This window comes from Asterias rubens, chromosome 10, assembly GCF_902459465.1.
Source record: "Asterias rubens chromosome 10, eAstRub1.3, whole genome shotgun sequence".
Lineage (NCBI taxonomy): Eukaryota > Metazoa > Echinodermata > Asteroidea > Forcipulatida > Asteriidae > Asterias > Asterias rubens.
Window position 1 is genome coordinate 247,623 of NC_047071.1, and position 17,920 is coordinate 265,542.

The 17,920-nt window shown below is 40.1% G+C and overlaps 3 protein-coding genes across 5 annotated transcripts in view; 2 read left to right on the forward strand and 1 right to left on the reverse strand.

The window, feature by feature from the left end:
* Positions 1-2,299, reverse strand: part of LOC117296122 — a 68,096-nt gene extending 65,797 nt beyond the window's left edge. For all 3 annotated transcript variants that reach the window (XM_033778994.1, XM_033778996.1, XM_033778995.1), the window contains exon 1: positions 1,981-2,299. In XM_033778994.1, coding sequence (XP_033634885.1) covers positions 1,981-2,111 — 131 coding nt within the window. In that variant the 5' untranslated portion in view covers positions 2,112-2,299. The remainder of the gene's footprint in view (positions 1-1,980) is intronic.
* Positions 2,300-7,315: 5,016 nt separating this feature from the next.
* Positions 7,316-13,265, forward strand: LOC117296170 (NAD-dependent protein deacetylase sirtuin-6-like). Its single transcript, XM_033779055.1, has 8 exons — positions 7,316-7,449; positions 7,898-8,025; positions 8,718-8,900; positions 9,725-9,784; positions 10,454-10,543; positions 10,853-10,933; positions 11,334-11,457; positions 12,042-13,265. The coding sequence occupies exons 1-8, from the start codon at positions 7,321-7,323 to the stop codon at positions 12,834-12,836; spliced, it is 1,590 nt and encodes a 529-aa protein (XP_033634946.1). The 5' UTR covers positions 7,316-7,320; the 3' UTR covers positions 12,837-13,265.
* A 1,192-nt stretch (positions 13,266-14,457) lies between these two features.
* On the forward strand, positions 14,458-17,816 carry LOC117295798 (uncharacterized protein C9orf85 homolog). Its single transcript, XM_033778557.1, has 3 exons — positions 14,458-14,801; positions 15,964-16,077; positions 16,636-17,816. Exons 1-3 carry the CDS (start codon positions 14,596-14,598, stop codon positions 16,859-16,861), a joined length of 546 nt encoding a protein of 181 aa, XP_033634448.1. The 5' UTR covers positions 14,458-14,595; the 3' UTR covers positions 16,862-17,816.
* Positions 17,817-17,920: the final 104 nt, after the last annotated feature.

A 17,920-nucleotide genomic window follows, 5' to 3' on the forward strand; every position in this document is an offset into this window, starting at 1 on the left:
AAAACATCAGCCGACTTCTTTTTGTGTTCACCTACAAAGAAACATTCTCCTTGCACTACACAACGCATTAACCAGGTGTTCCTGAACTGCACAGCTGTTCTTCTGGGTAGTTGTTGTGGTGTAAGTTTTGTTATTCCACAAAGAAACTGTACATGGCAGAATGTTTTTAGAGGAGGCCATACATGCATATATGAGAAGACAGACAATTATAAATTTGCAGTGGGCCTATAATTACCTCAGGTTAATCCAAGGATTAGACTCTGGTATGCTTCAATGACTTCTAGTGTCATGAATAAAACTTATATAACATTTTCCACTAGATAGAACTCAATTTGCACGTTTGTAGGAAAAACAAAAACTGCTTTGAAAGTTTTATCATCCTTGTGGGAAAACCCTTATAACCAGGCAAATCAAGGTCAAGAGCAACCAATGATGATGCATGTCTGCCTAGTCCATATAGCCCACCGCTGGACGACAGAGCACTTAGCACTATATATGCTTTATAAATCAAATGGGGCTAGCCTGCCTAATTGCTCAACTCTATCCATTGAAGTACATACTTATACTGCTGCCCACTGGTGTTTGGCTGTTTATGTTTTATTAAAATATCAATAAAAAACACAAGGGAATCTCACCTGGGTATTTTTTTTAAATGATCTCCGGATTAATGTGCTGGTGCTCTACCAACTGAGCTATCTAACCCTATGTTGGCAGTGTCCCTATTTTGTCTTGTTCAGGGGTGGGGGCCTGTTGGTTCGAATCCCACTCTAGTCAGTTCTTTGTTCAACCCCAAAAAATGTTTTATTTAAACAGGAAAACTATTTTAATGTGCCTAATTTTCAAATTTATTCTTGACAAGCAAATCTATCATTTCAGTTCAATGTATGGCAGTATGGGCATTATACAAATAAAGCTTGCATGCTGCATTGTTGTTCCTTTTCTATGCAACCTTACAAAGTGTGTTTCTACATGTAGGCCAACCTCCATGAATAAACCATGTCAAATAATAATTGAGCAAGTGAACAATGATCCATGCTAACATGTCATGTTGCACGCACCATTGCCCTAAATCACAGACTCATTCGCAGATAACTTTCCGTACTTTTTGTTTTTCACTTATTTTTACAAAAAGGGATCTCATTGAGGTAAATGAGATACCATATTATTTCATATCGAATGAAAAAGTGGTGGCACCATACAGAAACTTTTCCCCTTTTGCTTGCACAGTATACAAACTAAAGGAGTGCGTGATTTAGGGCTATTTATTACTATTCGATTGCACCATTTTTTGCACCAACTGTCACAGGTCATAGGCAGGCCTAATTTTATTAGCGAAATAAGAACAAACTTATTCCAAAACTTTGACCAATGTTTTTACCATCCTCAAATGATACTCATTACTGCTGTATGTCCACACTTATAACTCAGTCTTAGAAGCAGTTCTACCTCTGTGGCCTTGTCACACGAAGAGGCAACTTTGCAGGCAACTTGGAGGCAACTTCGAGGCAATCAACTGCAGTGCATGCTCTAGGATCACTTTGGTAGCACACAAGTAAATTTTAAAACATTGTCTTACGATCCACAAAGAAAAATGTTAACATTCAAATGCGACTGCCTTTTCTTCTTGGATATTGCCTGGAACTGGTTGCCCGCAAGCTGCGTCGTGTGACATGGCCCTATGACTGAAGAAAAATTGGCACTGAACGGAGGATATTAGGCCAATAAAATCAAGGAGAGAGAGGCAATGGAATTGGAAAGGCCAAATCAGAATGAGCGCCCTCCATTTTTAAAGGTTCAATTCTGCATACAATTCAGCATACAAACAATACGTACATCAATACAAAACATCAATACAAAACACAACTTTGAAAATCAAATTGAAAATGGAAGGACCTTATTCTACCATGGTTCTACGCTACGGGTCTAAAACTCAGCCGGTTGCGAGTTAATTTAGAAATGGAAGATGAAGAGGGAGCTTACCCCTTTTCCGTTTCGGGTACATTCTCAGGAGGTATTAAAAATTCATCTGGAAGTGGTGGTGAAATGTCTTCCTGTCCAACAACGAAGCAAATAGACAGCAACGCCAGCGCCGCTACAACATGGGCTTTCATGCTTGCAGAAAGCCAAATGTTCCCCGTTTGGGCAGAAACTGTGCAAACTTAGTCGTAACTTCAGAAGCAAGAGCTTGTTTGGTGTTTTACAGCATGCACGTCATTTCTGCTTACCTCTGATCTCATACAAAGTGGTTCGACTTCACTCAAGTGCGACTCGTACGATAGTTCACACTGCTTTTATAGTGCTATGGAGGAGGAGTGCGCTGCATGGGTTTTGGGGTAAACAAACACAGGGCAGTTTCGGTGACCTTCTTGATTACTACTGCAGTTATACCCCTTCCGCGTATAATATAAACCTGTTAAGATTTTTTCAAGTAAGACTTTAAAGAACGTTTAAATGTGTTTCATGATTTCAGATTTATACAAACACATGTAATTAATTACTCACTCACAAACCATTCAGTTAAAATGTCTCAAAATCGAGAATCTCTACTGCGCGGAGGAACATGTTAAGTTATAACAACTTTAAAAAAAGCAAACAAACTAGCAGACGACACGACCCAATGTGTGTCCTGTCATAGCGCTAATCCCGTCAGCAAACAACTTGACTTATGGGGCCTTTATTTCGCAGAAACTCTAAAACGTCACTTTGCAAATAAACAGGGAAGGGCTTTAGCCGTACTGAGAAATTCACGTAATTGCAAGTAATCTAGATTTATTTTTAATGAGGCAGGGCATAACACGAGCCCCTTTGTGCTGGGCTGCTGTTAGCGGCTCTTTGGGCCCTACACTAAAAACCTGTTGATCTCGATCTGTGTAGCGGATAGGCTTAACCGTGGAGAGAGGGTAGCCATGGCCTATTAAACCATGGCGGTATGGCCTAACATAAACAAAAATATTGGCTTTTATAATGCTTCATGTCCGTTACTCAGTGAGGAAGGCATTCCTTTCATTCTGTATTTTCCTGCAAGACGTTCATCATTATCCAGTTTGGAGGGTGGTGTTTTATTTTTAAACTTCATAAATGAAACTTTTCCAGACAAATTCGTGCACGCACGAAATGATTCAAGACTCCCTTCATGATCGATACATCACACACCAACCAGCCGCGTTTATACATGAGTGGTGTGATGTATGGAACGTGTGCGCCACGCATGAGTGGGTAGTGGTGGAGGGGTGAATGTTTTAAGTTGTCCCAGCGCACTGCAGGCAAGGATGCTAGAAATGTGTACAGTTTTCAATTCAATTCAATCATTAATTTGTCCAATAAAAAGATAAAAATGGAAAATTTAAATGGCAAAACATTGATAAAAAGCTTCAAAACAGAAAATGAAAAATAAAGAAATAACGATAAAACTATGATTTACACATACACTGATGAAAGAGTCAATATTGGAGTCAATATTATGCAATCCCCTTGTGACTTCCATTTTTATATTAATGTTTATAGGGTGGAATTAAATGGAATTGAATGATACAGAATGCTCCATGCATTACTCCCAACGAAGACCCTGGTAACTTAGGCATATTAGGCATACGCAAAAACCTGACACCAACATCGGATCAAAATGAAGTTACCTGTAAACACTTTTATAATTTATGTGGAAAAAGTATGCTGTTCTTGAATACCACGGGGTCCACCACGACAAAACAAACATTATGTGTAGCCATTAGACCTGCTTATTGTGCTCTTCAATATTGTATCCACCACTATCTCAAAAGGTCTACAGTGCACCCCCTTTTCACCCTTTTTCATAAAGGATACTGTATTATTGTAATGTTTTAAATTCAAATACAGTTTGACTTTTGCTATAACTTTTGAAATGGTTTTAATCAACCAATAATAAACCAATAGAATAAATACAGTGGGCCGCTTGTTTTTGTTTTGGTATACGAACATGGGTCCTGTGTTTAGTCTCCGGACAATGTGAAGATAATGTACCATCCTGGGATATGCTGGCAACATTGTGTCAAGTGATCTGTGTCCTTGGCATAAATTCAGTTTGCATGCTATTTTTCATTTTGCAGGCCCGTTTTAAAGTCTTTACAGTATTTCAGCTCGGAACAGCATAATAGGCCAAACATTCAAAGAGAAAGTACAATTAATATGTATGTACATCTGAGTGATTTTTTTTTGTACACCAAGGTCAAAAATTTAAAAAGAACTTTTACGCTATAAATGAATTTAAATAAACTTTGACCCGACTTGAGGATAATATTTTTTTTAAATCACAATAATAATATTTCCGTGCATCAGAATAACAAAAAATGAGAATAATAATTCGGATGTACACTGACAGTAATGTTAAATTAATGACTTGTGATGAGAATGCGTTTTTGTGACTAGAACCACTTGAAACTCGGAGATGAGAACGGAAAAACCCCAGCAGAGTCCTGTGTTTCTGGGACAATGTGAAGATTGTACCATCCTGGGATATACTCCGAGTTACACCCACATGGCCAATGTGAGCAACGTCACGATCATAGTTACTACAAAAAAAAACAGTAACCTGAACAGTCTGCGGTTTCGTTTTTTGACAGTCGACTGGTGGTAAATTAGTTTTCCTTCAAACTGACTTGAACCCCAATCAAGATACATGAATTTAAAAGTAACAGCAAAAACACCAAGCACACGGATGAAAATCTTAAAATGTTTTCTAAAGTGTATTCTGAATCAATTAATGTTTAATTGACTCATGTCCAAATCCCGTGAGAGTCCTTTTTAACGGGTGATAATTCTAAAGGGCGGGCGCCACGAGTGGGTGGGTGGAGCGCTGGTCATGGGGAGGAGGGGGGGGCGACCCAACAGAGTGTGCAAGCTCCGTGATTCCACGAATCTTGTACGCGTCTTCGAGGTAGCCTCTTGACCTCCGTGGTTTTGAGGCCGTTTGTGTCAATAGTCCCCCCCCCCCCCCACAAAAAAGGGAGATGACAGATATGACCGTAAAAACCGTGCAGAGATGGCAATTTTGTCCATTATACAAGCCCTATACACAAAACTCCACAAAAACAGTGTATCCATGGGTTTGGGCATGGGGTTTACTTGAGGTCGAGTCGAGACCCGCTCGTAGACTTCTAGATTAAAGTTCTTTATTGTGACCTCCGTGGTTATGGGTGCAGTTCTGGTCAGGGGCGCCGAAGCGTCCACCGTGAAGTTATTCTTCTTTAGCTGCATTGGGTAGAACATTCCCATAACTCGGGGCAGGCGTTTTTCCCCATATGGATTGAGAAATCCCCCTCTCAAAAAAAAAGGTCCTGCAATATAGCAAATAAAGAAGCTTTTTATGGTGCGCACTCGGAAAATAAGCGCAAAATTTACCAAAATGGCTCGAACACCCCGACCGACATAAACTCACCCCCCCCCCCCCCCAGACGCGCCAATGTACTTTTCCCCGATGTTATTTATCCTTGGAAAGTGCGTAGGCTATATAATTGATCTGTCAGTAAAATTCAGTTATTGTGATCTTTTTTACCTTCTGTAACCCCAGTAAGTTATTTGTATCTGTGAACTTTTAATTTGTGTTCTGTTCAGAAAGTGCCCAATGGCTTTAAACCCGCCTTACCTATCAAGGGACCCAAGACATAGAGAACAAAATGAGTTGTGGTGACAACAACTTGAAACTTGAAGAAAACAGCCAAATTAGCTATAGGTGAGCCCGGAAAAGTATGAAAACATGTTTGCATGCATGGATTAGATTATGGGTGCCAGCCTGGGATATGCTCGCATCACCCACGCAGTAGATTGTCAAGGTTGTCCGGATGTTGCCAATACCACTTTATTATTATTGGGGGTGGGTGGAGGCCCGGGGGGGGGGGGGGTCCACGGCAATGTTACGGTTTTCTGACCCGGTGGATGCGGGTAACAAACGGGGGCCTATATATGGATAGTCAAAGATAGGTCCCCGATGGAAGTAATACGGATATCATAAAAACTGTTGTTTAGAAGCCTATTCATAGCAGCTTTCAAAAGAATACATTATATTTTGTGAATCATTCACTTCGGAGTAATGAAGCTTCATGTATTCCAATTCCATTGCGGATTATTCTTCCTGGTATGAGTAAAAATAACCGCACCGGGCGGACGGCGATATCTAGTGTCATCTGATCAACGCTACCACCTTCTGAAAGTTCACAGAATTAAAACAATAATCGGTCCTAAAGAGTGAACACTCAGTTTAGTAAACAAAACCATGATGGAAGCCGTTGCGCCCAAAGAAGGTTAAAGGCAGTGGACACTATTGGTATTTACTCAAAATAATTATTATAGCATAAAACCTTACTTGGTAACGAGTAATGGGGAGCTATTGATAGTAAAAAACATTGTGAGAAACGGCTCCCTCTGAAGTTTTCGAGAAAGAAGTAATTTTCCACGGATTTGATTTCGAGACCTCAGAATTTTATATTTGAAGTCTCGAAATCAAGCATCTGAAAGCACACAACTTCGTGTGACAAGGGTGTTTTTTTTTTTTCTTTTATTATTATCTCGCATTTCGAAGACCGATTGAGCTCAAATTTGTACAGGTTTGTTAATATTACGCATTATGTTGATGCACACCAAGTGAGTGAGACTGCTATCTTTGACAATTACCAATAGTGTCCAGTGTCTTTAACGTACATACAAAAGAGTGATAATATGATGTGGATGATTAAGTGTTTACACTATGGATGATAAGTTCGATATAGTTAAAGAGGGTAGACCAATCGTGTGCGCGTATAAGGATGGGTCGCACTTTTATGCTATTGAGTGGGATGCAAATAATCGAGGATTCAAGCTTGCCTGAATAATACTGGATGTTCCGCCAATCGTATTCCTCCTTACATCTGACGGCGGATAAACGGAAAACGGATAAGTTTTACAGAGTTTCTTACTTTAACAAAAAGGCATTTTCATGAATGGGAATAAAAGAGTAGTGACTCGTTCTTAAACTGCCGTTTAAAACCTTGCAGGCTCGTTGCCGTGCGCCTCGCTTTCGGCTCGGGCCTTTATCATACGGCAACGATCCTGCCGGTTTTAAACGGTCGTTTAAGAACTCGACGCTACCCTTTTATTCCCTTAATCTACTCATATAAAAAGTTGAAACAATCGGGCTGTTCTTTCCAAAAACCAAAGATATGCGTGCACACTTCACCAAAGTAAGACATTTCACTCCCATCCCCTCTAAATGTTTGCGCGCTTTTGAGCGAAAAGTGAGTAGAGGGGGCAATTTGGTACACTTAGCTGCCTAAAGAGGGCGCCCTATAGATAAATGTGTGTGAAGTAACTTTGATGATTTTGTTTCAAGAACTGAAGAAAGCTGCGCTTGTTTTTGCCTCTATTTTACTTTTAACCATGTCGGTGAATTATTCAGATGGTCTGTCACCTTATGAACACAAAGGGAAATGTGGAATGCCAGAGGTAAAGTATCACTTTAGTGTTAAAAACATGAATGATTTGTTCGAATAAGTGAAACATGCATGATGATTGAACTTCACCACTGTTTTTGTTGTTGTTTGTCATGTTTGTGTACGATCACATTCACACCAGCTCAGCAGGGAGTTTCAATTTTGTTAGTTGCGATAACGTAACCCTCCTGCCGACGGCGTAGCCGGAGGGTTACGAAGCTTACGCAATGTGTGCACGGCGAAATGGTTAAAAACGTATTTCGACAGCTGGTGACCTATAATAGTCAGCAGATTTGCTCCATTTTTACCACTTTTGAAAATCAGACACAAATTCATAAGAACACGAACTTGATCCTCAAGGTTGAAAATTTGAATCTGAGTGGGGCGGAGCTTCGGCTGTGTGTGCACGTAACCATCGTATTCTCAGAATTGTGTTTTTCTTTTCTGTTATCATTCTATAGAAGTTTGATTCCCCAGAGGTGATTGATGAGAAAGCTTTACAGTTAGCTAACCTGTTCAAACAAAGTCACCATGCTGTGGTGCACACTGGAGCTGGGATCAGTACATCAGCTGGTATTCCAGATTTCAGGTATTTAAATAGTTGTGATAGTCGTGACCCTCCTCCCGATGGCGTAGCGAGGGTTACTATTATTGCAACTAGGTTCTTTAAACATCATCTGGTACTTAAAAAAAAAGATTTGCTCACCCCGGATTTGCAACACAAATATATTTTATAAGATTACAGCGTGCAACTTGTCAGCCCTCTGTTGACATGTCCTAAATGCGGAAGGTGCAGAGGCGTGATGTAAATACAACTCACTGCATTTGTGACAGTCTCCTACTCATTCCTTGTGCATGAATACTGGTGCCCATGCTTGTTAAACAGAGAGAATACAATCTGGCACTTGATGGTGAATGGACTAGTGAGAATTCAGGACTTGATCATGAGTATGCATGAAGGTATACTCATGGAGGAAGCATTTCCTCTATGGTATAATCAATAGATGTTCCATCCATGATCTAGGCCAATTCAATATTTTGCAGTACTCGCTGCTAAAACATAGGATTCGAACTGCCTCTAGCTACAGGGCAAACTCGGTGGTCTATTTGGTATGACACTGCTTAAGAATTGCAAATGTCGTGGGTTTTAATCCCACCGAGTGAAATATGCCTGTGATTTGTTCACAGAATTTGGGAAAGTCTACAGTGCTGACACATCGGTTTGATGGGTAATTAACCAAAATGAATGAGGTATATTCAATTATAATAGTTTCTTTCTAGGGGTCCAAAGGGTGTTTGGACATTAGAGAAGGCTGGTGAGAAACCACAGGTGAATGTGACGTTTGACAACGCTGTACCGACACCAACGCATCGATCCCTGCTCGAGCTAGAGAGGATTGGCTTGGTTCAATATGTCGTCAGTCAAAACGTGGATGGGCTTCACCTCAGATCAGGATTTCCAAGGTTCTCAATTATTTTTGTTTTTAGAAATGTTGAAAGATTTGTGGTTTAAACATGGTGCAACAATTGCCTACATAGTACACTGCCCCCTGGTCATTGCCTTGGTGCTCCTTGAAAATGTTTCAATCAGAAATTTATAATTTCCTTGTAGAGGTGGTTGGCTTTCCAAGGACAAAATGCCTTGGTGCCCCTTGCCCTTTAAGCCTGGTGTAGAGTGTCGTGGCCGAGTGGTTAAGAGCATCAAGTTCAAGTTCTGGTGCTCAGTCACTGGAGTGCGGGTTTGAATCCCTGTCATGACACTTGTGTCCTTGAGCAAGATACTTTACTATAATTGCTTCTCTTTACCCAGGGGTATAAATGGGTACCTGCGAGGGTAGAGGTTGATGTTGTGAATAAAAAGCCTTTTGAGCGCAACGCAGCTCGGGCTGTGTACTCCCTATAGGGAGCTGAGAAAGATTAAAGGGATGTTATTGCCCCAATGACCAGGGGACGAATGTAAAGCGCATTAATGCGGTTTATTGTGAAATGTGCTATTTGTAATTTGTAATTTGTTATTACTATTATTATTAATTAAATTTTGGTCCTGTAACAAATAGTGTTTATAGTTAACAATTACTGACTGATTTAATTTTATAAGTTAAGTTTTGAGGTCTGTTGAACTGCAAAGATGGAGTAGTGATTAGCATTTGAGGTTCCTCTTAAATTCAAACAGGGGCTTAGCTGAAATTTATCTTTGGTTGTATTGAAAACATTCAGGTATTCATTCAGGTGTCATTTAAATGATTTATGCAAATTAATTATTTGATAAGCTTTATTTCTTTTCACAGAGACAGACTATCTGAACTTCATGGGAATATGTTTGTTGAGCAGTGTGACAAATGTGGCAAGTGAGTACAATATACTTCATTTTTTCCCCTGACCAATAAGAGAGGTTGGTGTGGAAGCATACATTTCTGTTGAGGTTCCACTAAATATGCATGGTATTACGATGTGTGTTGATTTAACAAAATCGCACAGTCAGGTAAGGTTTTTGTTGTAGCACTATGTGCAAATCTCTTTTGAGTTTAGGTGGTTCTCAGAAGAATAAGTGGTTGATAACTCAAATTTTCGATCAGTATACAGTTCTAATCATATTTAGGATGATGCTGGACTCTGTTGCTAGATGCTGCTTAAGCACTGCCTTGGAGATGAACAGGTAGTTTGGGCTTGGCTCAATGTTGCGCCAAGGTGGGAACAGGAACCGCATAAGCTGGGCTTTTAGCTCAATGAAACGTGTCGGCTGGAGCTTGAGCTGGAACTGAAACCAGAAAGTGGGTAGGGAGTGTGTGCTCAGTTTAGGTTTTAGTTCCAGCCCCATCCTACAAGCTTTATTAAGCTAAGCCCAGCTTACACTGTTCCTATGCCTGTCCCATGCCTAGGCTCATACCCAACCATGCCAAACCAACTACTCATCCAAGCCCAACAGTTGTTTTTGATTGTTCTTACAATGCATATTTATAGCCCTGTTTTAATTAAAACTTGACTACAAACTGAACTGATATTCCTGTGTCTATCAGACAGTACATTAAAGACACAGCTGTCCCGACCCTGGGACTCAAACCAACTGGAGGACAGTGCTCTCAGAGAAAATCAAGAGGAAAATGCAGGTAACAAATTTAATAAATATTCATTGGCGACATCTGTTTACTGTTTAATTACTAAAAGCACAAGTCGGTTGTAAAGAGAATTCCAAACTGTCAAATTTGTTGGCATTTTCTTCGTTGAGACCAACAGGTTGAATTTTCATGGACTTACTCTTGAGCGAAGTATTGGTACATGCAGTAATTTTTTCATTGTATTCTATTGTATTTGTGCTTGTGGAGTTGTGGGTACTTTTGTTTAACTGAATATTCGTATAATAATTTTGGACTAACCAATGTATCTATTTGATTGGTTAGAACATTGAATCTTTACAGGGGTAAGTTACGAGACACCATTTTAGACTGGGAAGACGCATTGCCAGACCAAGACTTGGACCGTGCAGAGAAATACTCCAGGTATTGTGTTTGTATCTTTATCTCAATACAGGCAATTTACAATACAAGTTATTCCGGAGAGGAAAACTTTCCCCAGGAGGGTCGACTAAAACAAATCACACTCAAAACTGAAGTCACCATTTGGCCGTAAGCAGGGTATAGTGCACGGTTGACTAAAGTCACCATTGGTGCTCAAGCAGGGTATAGTGCACAGTGGACTAAAGTCACCATTGGGGCTCAAGCAGGGTGTAGTGCACAGTTGACTAAAGTCACCATTGGGGCTCAAGCAGGGATAAGTGCACAGCCAACTAAAGTCACCATTGCATTGGGGCTCAAGCAGGGTGTAGTGCAAATGAATTCATGTATGCGACAAACTTAACTAGCCCCTTTTTATCAATATACAATTTCTTATGCTCGTCAGAGAAGCTGATTTAGCCCTGTGCCTTGGGACGAGCCTACAGATTGTACCAAGTGGTAACCTGCCACTTATCACAAAGAAGGCTGGAGGCAAATTAGTCATCATTAATCTGCAGCCCACTAAACACGTAAGAATTGTATCTAAACTTGTGTTTAAAGACACTGGACACCTTTGGTAATTGTCAAATACCAGTCTTCTCACTTGGTGTATCTCAACATATGCACAAATTAACAAACCTGTGATAATTTGAACTAAAATTGTGAGGTAATACTGGAAGAAAAAACACCCTTGTCACATGAAGTTGTGTGCTTTCAGATGCTTGTTTTTGGGACATCAAAATTTAATTCTGAGGTCTCTAAATCAAATTCGTGGAAAATTACTTCTTTCTCGAAAACTAGGTTACTTCAGAGCGAGCCGTTTCTCACAATATTTTATACTATCAACAGCTCTCCATTGCTTGTTACCAAGTAATTTTTTATGCTAATAACTATTTTACCAATAGTGTCCTCTGCCATTTAATGTATTCAGTTATTGCTAAAAAAAAGTTAATGGACAGACGTTATGGCCTGATATTTCAACCCTAGCATAGTCTTTGTCCATTAGTTTGAGGATAACTCTACTGGAATATTTCTTTACAGAGAATATATTAACCATAAGAGTATGACATAAATATGTTCTGACTTCAATATTTTACTTTTTGTTTGGCAACAGGACAAACGTGCTGACCTTAGAATACATGGCTATGTTGATGAGGTCATGTCAAAGGTCATGACCCACCTGGGGTTGACAATACCAGAGTACAAAGGACCACATGTAGTTATGACATCATCACATTCTCTCAAGACAGCAGAGAGAACAGTAGGAGTCATGGATCTTAAACATGTTAAAGGGACAGTTAAAGGAAGAGACATTAAAGGGGCAGTGAAAGAACTTAAAGGAGCAATTAAAGAAGATGGGTCTGAAGCTGGAAACACACAACCGAACTTTATACTAAAGGATGAAAGTCCATTATTACATCCTACACGTGAATTTAAACAGGATCTAAAAAGTACAATTATTAATACTCAGGGTAAGCAACAGTTGAAAAAAGACAACCCTGATCATCAAACCTCAATAAAAACTGAGAATTTACTCCCAGAGGATGAAAATGAAAACCCTGATAAAGGTTCTCAAAATGACAGAAAAAGCAGAAGTGAAAATGCGCCACAACAAAGAACACCAAAGCAAGGCTTGGAGAATGACACTCATGAAATATCAAGTCTGGACGTTGAGAATAATGCGTGCCTTAATGAGAAAGAAGTAAACAGTTCCTGCGATGAGAAAACCAGGGTTTTCCAACCGGAGTTCACTCACAAAGGACAGGACTGTCCACCGGTGCTGGTTGCACTCGTTACTGCTGAGAGTGGGCAAGAATCATTGAAACAAACACTATCCCTTGACAGAGTCATAGGCACAAGCTCAGAGAACCACAACTCTGCTCCAACAAAGAAACCTAAATTGGAATAGTCAAGGAGATTTTGTACCGAGAAATCATCATAAATGTTTACTCAGTTTGTGAAAGCTGTTTCTGGCCTGAAATTACACGGATGCCATTGGCCTTGGTTCCGCTTTAAACAATTTCCCATAGACTTTAAGATTTTTCAATGGAAGTACTCTTTTCAAAATGAAAAATGGCATTGTCCTTCCCAAAGATGAAATTTAAGGCCTGTAATTGAATAAAATATATATCTTACCATCTTGTGCCCATGGCCTTTTATTCGGCAAAAAAGTTGGATTCAATTTTGGTGAGAGTATTTTGTTCAGCAAGTTCGTTTGTATTACTAAGAAATGTAGGTTTTTAAAAGTCACTATATATTCACCCTTTCATCAATTTGATATACATTATTTTGTCTATCTTATTTGAGAACGGAAATAAACAAAAATAACACTCATTCAGGGATATTTGTGAATAAATGTTGTCTTCCTTAATTAAGTGTATATTTAGTCTAGTTTTGCTGCACTGGACACGTTGGTAATATTGTCAAAGACCAGTCTTCTCACAAGTTGTGAGAGAATAATGGACGAAAAAATACCCTTGTCGCACCAGTTGTGTGCTCTCATGCTTGAATTTGAGACCTCAGCTGAGGTCTAGAACTCATTAAAATATTTCAGTGAGAAATTACTTCTTTCTCAAAAACTATGTTACTTCAAAGGAGGCATTTCTCACAATGTTTTATACTATCAACAGCTCTCCGTTGCTCGTAATTACCAAGTATAGTTTTTATGCTAACAATTATTTTAGTAATTACAAAGAGTCCCAGTGCCTGGGTGTCATCATCAGTGAGATAACTAGAAGGGCAGCAGGAGTGGGGCTTAGTGCCCCTGCTGAGAAACATTCATCTGAGGTTGTAGAGAAACTGAATGAGTTCACAATCCCATGACAAAAAATAATTCGCGCAAAAGAAATTCCAGTATTTCTTGTTTATGAGTGGGGCGTAGAGCAGATGCACACGTATGTAACGTATTTGAGTCTAGAATACCCCCCTGAAACACCGTTCCGCCCGACCGTACCGGTATACATTTTAAGGGCTCTCCTTGCAAACTAATCAAACCTGTCTGCCTACGACTCCTTAGTCAAGCACCCACCCCAGAGTATGACACTGTCATCCCAAGCAGAAGCTATTTTTTTAGAGTGTTCCAGCACAAGGATCAAGGGTCCTATATATTACAGAGATAGGTTCGACATTCATTTTCAAGTCGTATTTTAGTTAATTTTTCTGCTTCATTTTGAAATAATTAAAAGCAAAACTTTGAAAGAACCTTCCATTTATTATCGGAACTTCATCTCACACTCATTTCAATTGTCAAACAGGTTTTGAGAAAGTGATAAAAGTTGGAATTTGATAATGAAATGCAGTGATTTATTCATGACATTGTGGTCTGTGGACTGTCATGTAAATTCCCCCAACTTGCTCACTATGTATCCATTAAACATTTGAGCGAGCAAGGATTATTTCCTCCCTTCCCGAACTATATTGATTAAACGCCTGTTTTGTAAACAAAAGCACGTGTTAAATTACGCGCCTCACGGACGCTGCCATTTTGTTTTCCCACGGTCGTTCGTGATTGGGCAAAAAAAAAACACGGTCAAGGGTCAAACAACCAACCAAAGTACTTTTTTCTGAAGACTCGTGCGTGGTGTTCGTCGTGTAAAATACTGCTCTTTACAGTTCTAAAGAAACTGATATTTTTCTGAAACAGTGAGAATCGACGGTAAGTTGGAAAGATGAGTTCACAGAAGGGAAACATGAAGAAAAAACAGCAAAAGTATCAGAATTCTATGGCATTTAGGAACGACATGCACGACACGAGCCATCAAACGAAAGCTCTGAACAAGATGACCGTTGGTGGCGTGTGTACTCGATGTAAAGAACAAATCGAGTGGAAGATTAAATTTAAGAAATACAAACCTCTGAAGCAGCCCAAGAAATGGTAAGTATTTATTTTGGTCTTGTGCTGGTTATTTGTTGATTATTTTTAAACATGATAAAATGAAATGAATGATATATTTGATTTGATTTGATCTGTAGTGTTAGGAGTGTTGATGGATGTTGGATTCATGACTCGCCCGACTCAGTTGGCCACTCTCTCATAATATATGAACATTTAAAGTGGTTGAATAAACCATTTCACAGTAATATGGTCCATCTGCCACTGGTGTGTAGCCCTGTAAATAGTGCCAATATGCTGGACTCCCTCCGCTTCCGTGATGTTTACCAATGTGCATCACGAGGGAGCAGGAGGTAAGACACGTTGTCTGTCGGACAACTCAATACAGTCTGACAATTCATCAGCGAGTAAGACAACTTGACCTGTCAAACAACCCAACGGCTGGTACGGTCTCCAATCATTAGACAATTACAAACATGATTCAGTCGTTTACCCATCAACTTCTGTTGATTTGTCTTGGCACTCTGTCGAGTTATCTGAAATCCACATCACAAGCGCCGATTCAATGCGCTAGTCTTTTTTCGTGGTGGCGCTTTGAGCAAAGAATACTACATCGACCCAAAGATTACTCGTCTCACTTGGAGCAAATTTGAGTGGGCACATTTAGTCGACCCGTGGTTGACTACTGACCAGCAATGTACATGCGTAGTGACGCACTCACTCGAACGTCTCATTTGGAAGTCTAGTCAACCGACCGCCTTTTCGCTATAGTGTCACGGATTCCCCTCTGCGCTTTACACATGTTAGAATGGAACATGCTAATGAGACCAGTGTAGAAACCATAGGCTCGAGGCTGGTTCCAAATGGTGGACCACAGTAGTCAACCAATGGTCGACCACAGTAGTCAACCAATGGTGGACCACAGTAGTCAACCAATGGTCGACCAGCCTGGATTCGAGTGCAAATGGTCGACTACAGTAGTCAACCAATGGTCGACCAGCCTGGGTACCAGTGCAAATGGTCGACCACAGTAGTCAACCAATGGTGGACCAGCCTGGGTACCAGTGCAAATAGTCAACCTTTAACCATTGTACACAAACACGAAAGCTTGAGTCAGGTGCTCTAGTTTGCTCGCCACGACATGCCAAATCTATGTGACGAATGATGACAGCTGAAACAAATGTTTTTATTGTTTATTCCACAGCACCAGATGTGAAGAGAGATCAATCTGCAAGGCATATTACATCTTATGCAAACCATGTGCTGCAGCTGCCAATGTCTGTGCCAAATGTGGCAAAAATGAAGAAATTGTCACTGAGTGAGTAACCAGTCATTATCACTACTTTCAAGCAAACTTGAATCCTTGCTTCTGATTGGTCTACCCTTATTAGCAACAAATGGTGTTATAAAAAATTATATTGCATGGCCCATATCACATTGCGCTGTTCTAACTCTGAGTATTGAAAAGTGTGGCAAAAAGAATTATGTAAACAAAACTTCCATTGATAAAATTAAGTGTTTTCAAGTTATAAGTGACTGATCTTGTCTTTGCTCATATTATGAAGGTGGTCCAGTAGTTAGACTGCAGAACTTGCAATTAAAACGTTGTGGGTTCGAATCCCCAAGCTAACCACTGTTTTTACAATGACTAGAATAAGTAATGTCGTTTTTTAACCTAAATCACAATTTCTTGATTTGTGCAACTTACAATCATAGACGATAAACTAATGTTTGTATGATTGAAAGAGATTGGCTGCTGCCAGCTTGGCATTCATTTATATCCCCTTATCGGAGTTTGCCGAGCTCCCTTGATGGGAAGATCATCTAAACAACCAACTCATCGCATGCAAATCTTTGTCTTGTCCTCAAATTCCAGACATGGTCTCTCGCCAGATGAAGAGGCATCCCAGGCAAGCAACTTAGAGGGGGAGCTCAGGTACCTGTCTGAAAGACAGAGGAGGTCTTTCTTCCGCAGTCAGGAGAAGGGAGGACATGATGGAGGCAGTGCCAAGGAGGCCAGAAGTATAAGCAAGGAGCAAGAATTGGACGATGAGGATGAGGAAGATGAAGAATCTCAAGACGAGAGGACTACTGACTCGTGAAGATTGTTCTGTGTCGTGGTCGAGCGGTCTTATCATCACAGTGTGGTTTTGACCTGGTCGTGACACAGGGATGAGAAATTACAGACATTTATCTGAACTCGGACTTTTTAAGTTCTCTGTGATCTACTTCTGTAGTGCTGAGGACATTGTTCCTAAATGTTCTGTGAAATCTAAACCCTAGGGGTTACCAAAAGGTTGAAATGCAGTCATCTTCCTAAAATGTGGTTCCTAGTTTCAGTCTTTCCCAGGACTTCACAGGGACTCTCACACCTAAATTTGTTGATTGAGCAAGGCACTTAACCATAACTGCTTCTCATCTCCCAGGTGTGTAAAAGGGAACCTGAGAGGGCTGAGACAGCAGTGTGTTGGATTAACCCATTGGTGCAAGCAGCTTGGGATTGTATGCTCCTCAGGGAGTTAAATAAGGAATGGAATGGAATGGTCTAAAAGTGCGCCTGGTGAACAGTAGACTTGTGGACAAGTCATTAAATTATCCCACGTGATGAGATAGTCGAGTTGTGGCGGTCACTGCTTGTGCACTTACTAGTGGTTGCCAACTTCTACTCAAATGGGACCCTAGTCATGAGAGCAGTAGTTTTGCGGGGCCACAGCACTCTCAGGAGAATAGTCAGAACGCAATCACCGTGACAGACATTTAACGACTTGTCCACAAGTCTAGGTGAACAGGGATTATTATGTTGTAAAAGCACCTTGATCTACATGTAGCTTCTAGGATATGTGTGCTGCACTATATAAGAACCAAATATTATTATTAGTTTTATTAAAGGTACCACATATTATTGTGGATTCATTGAGAAATTTCTAGCCATTCAGAACTGGAGTTACTCACAAATAGATGTGAAATCAATGTTTTAAAGAATGAGAAACTTAAAGCCATTATACACTTTTGGTACAGAAAAAAAAAAAGTTCACAGATTTACAAATAATTTACAGGGTTTACAGAAGGTGAAAGATTTCTCTTGAAATATCAGTTCATGAAATGCTCTACTTTTTAACAAGAGTGGGTTTCCCGTTATTTTCTCCCGACTCCGATGACCG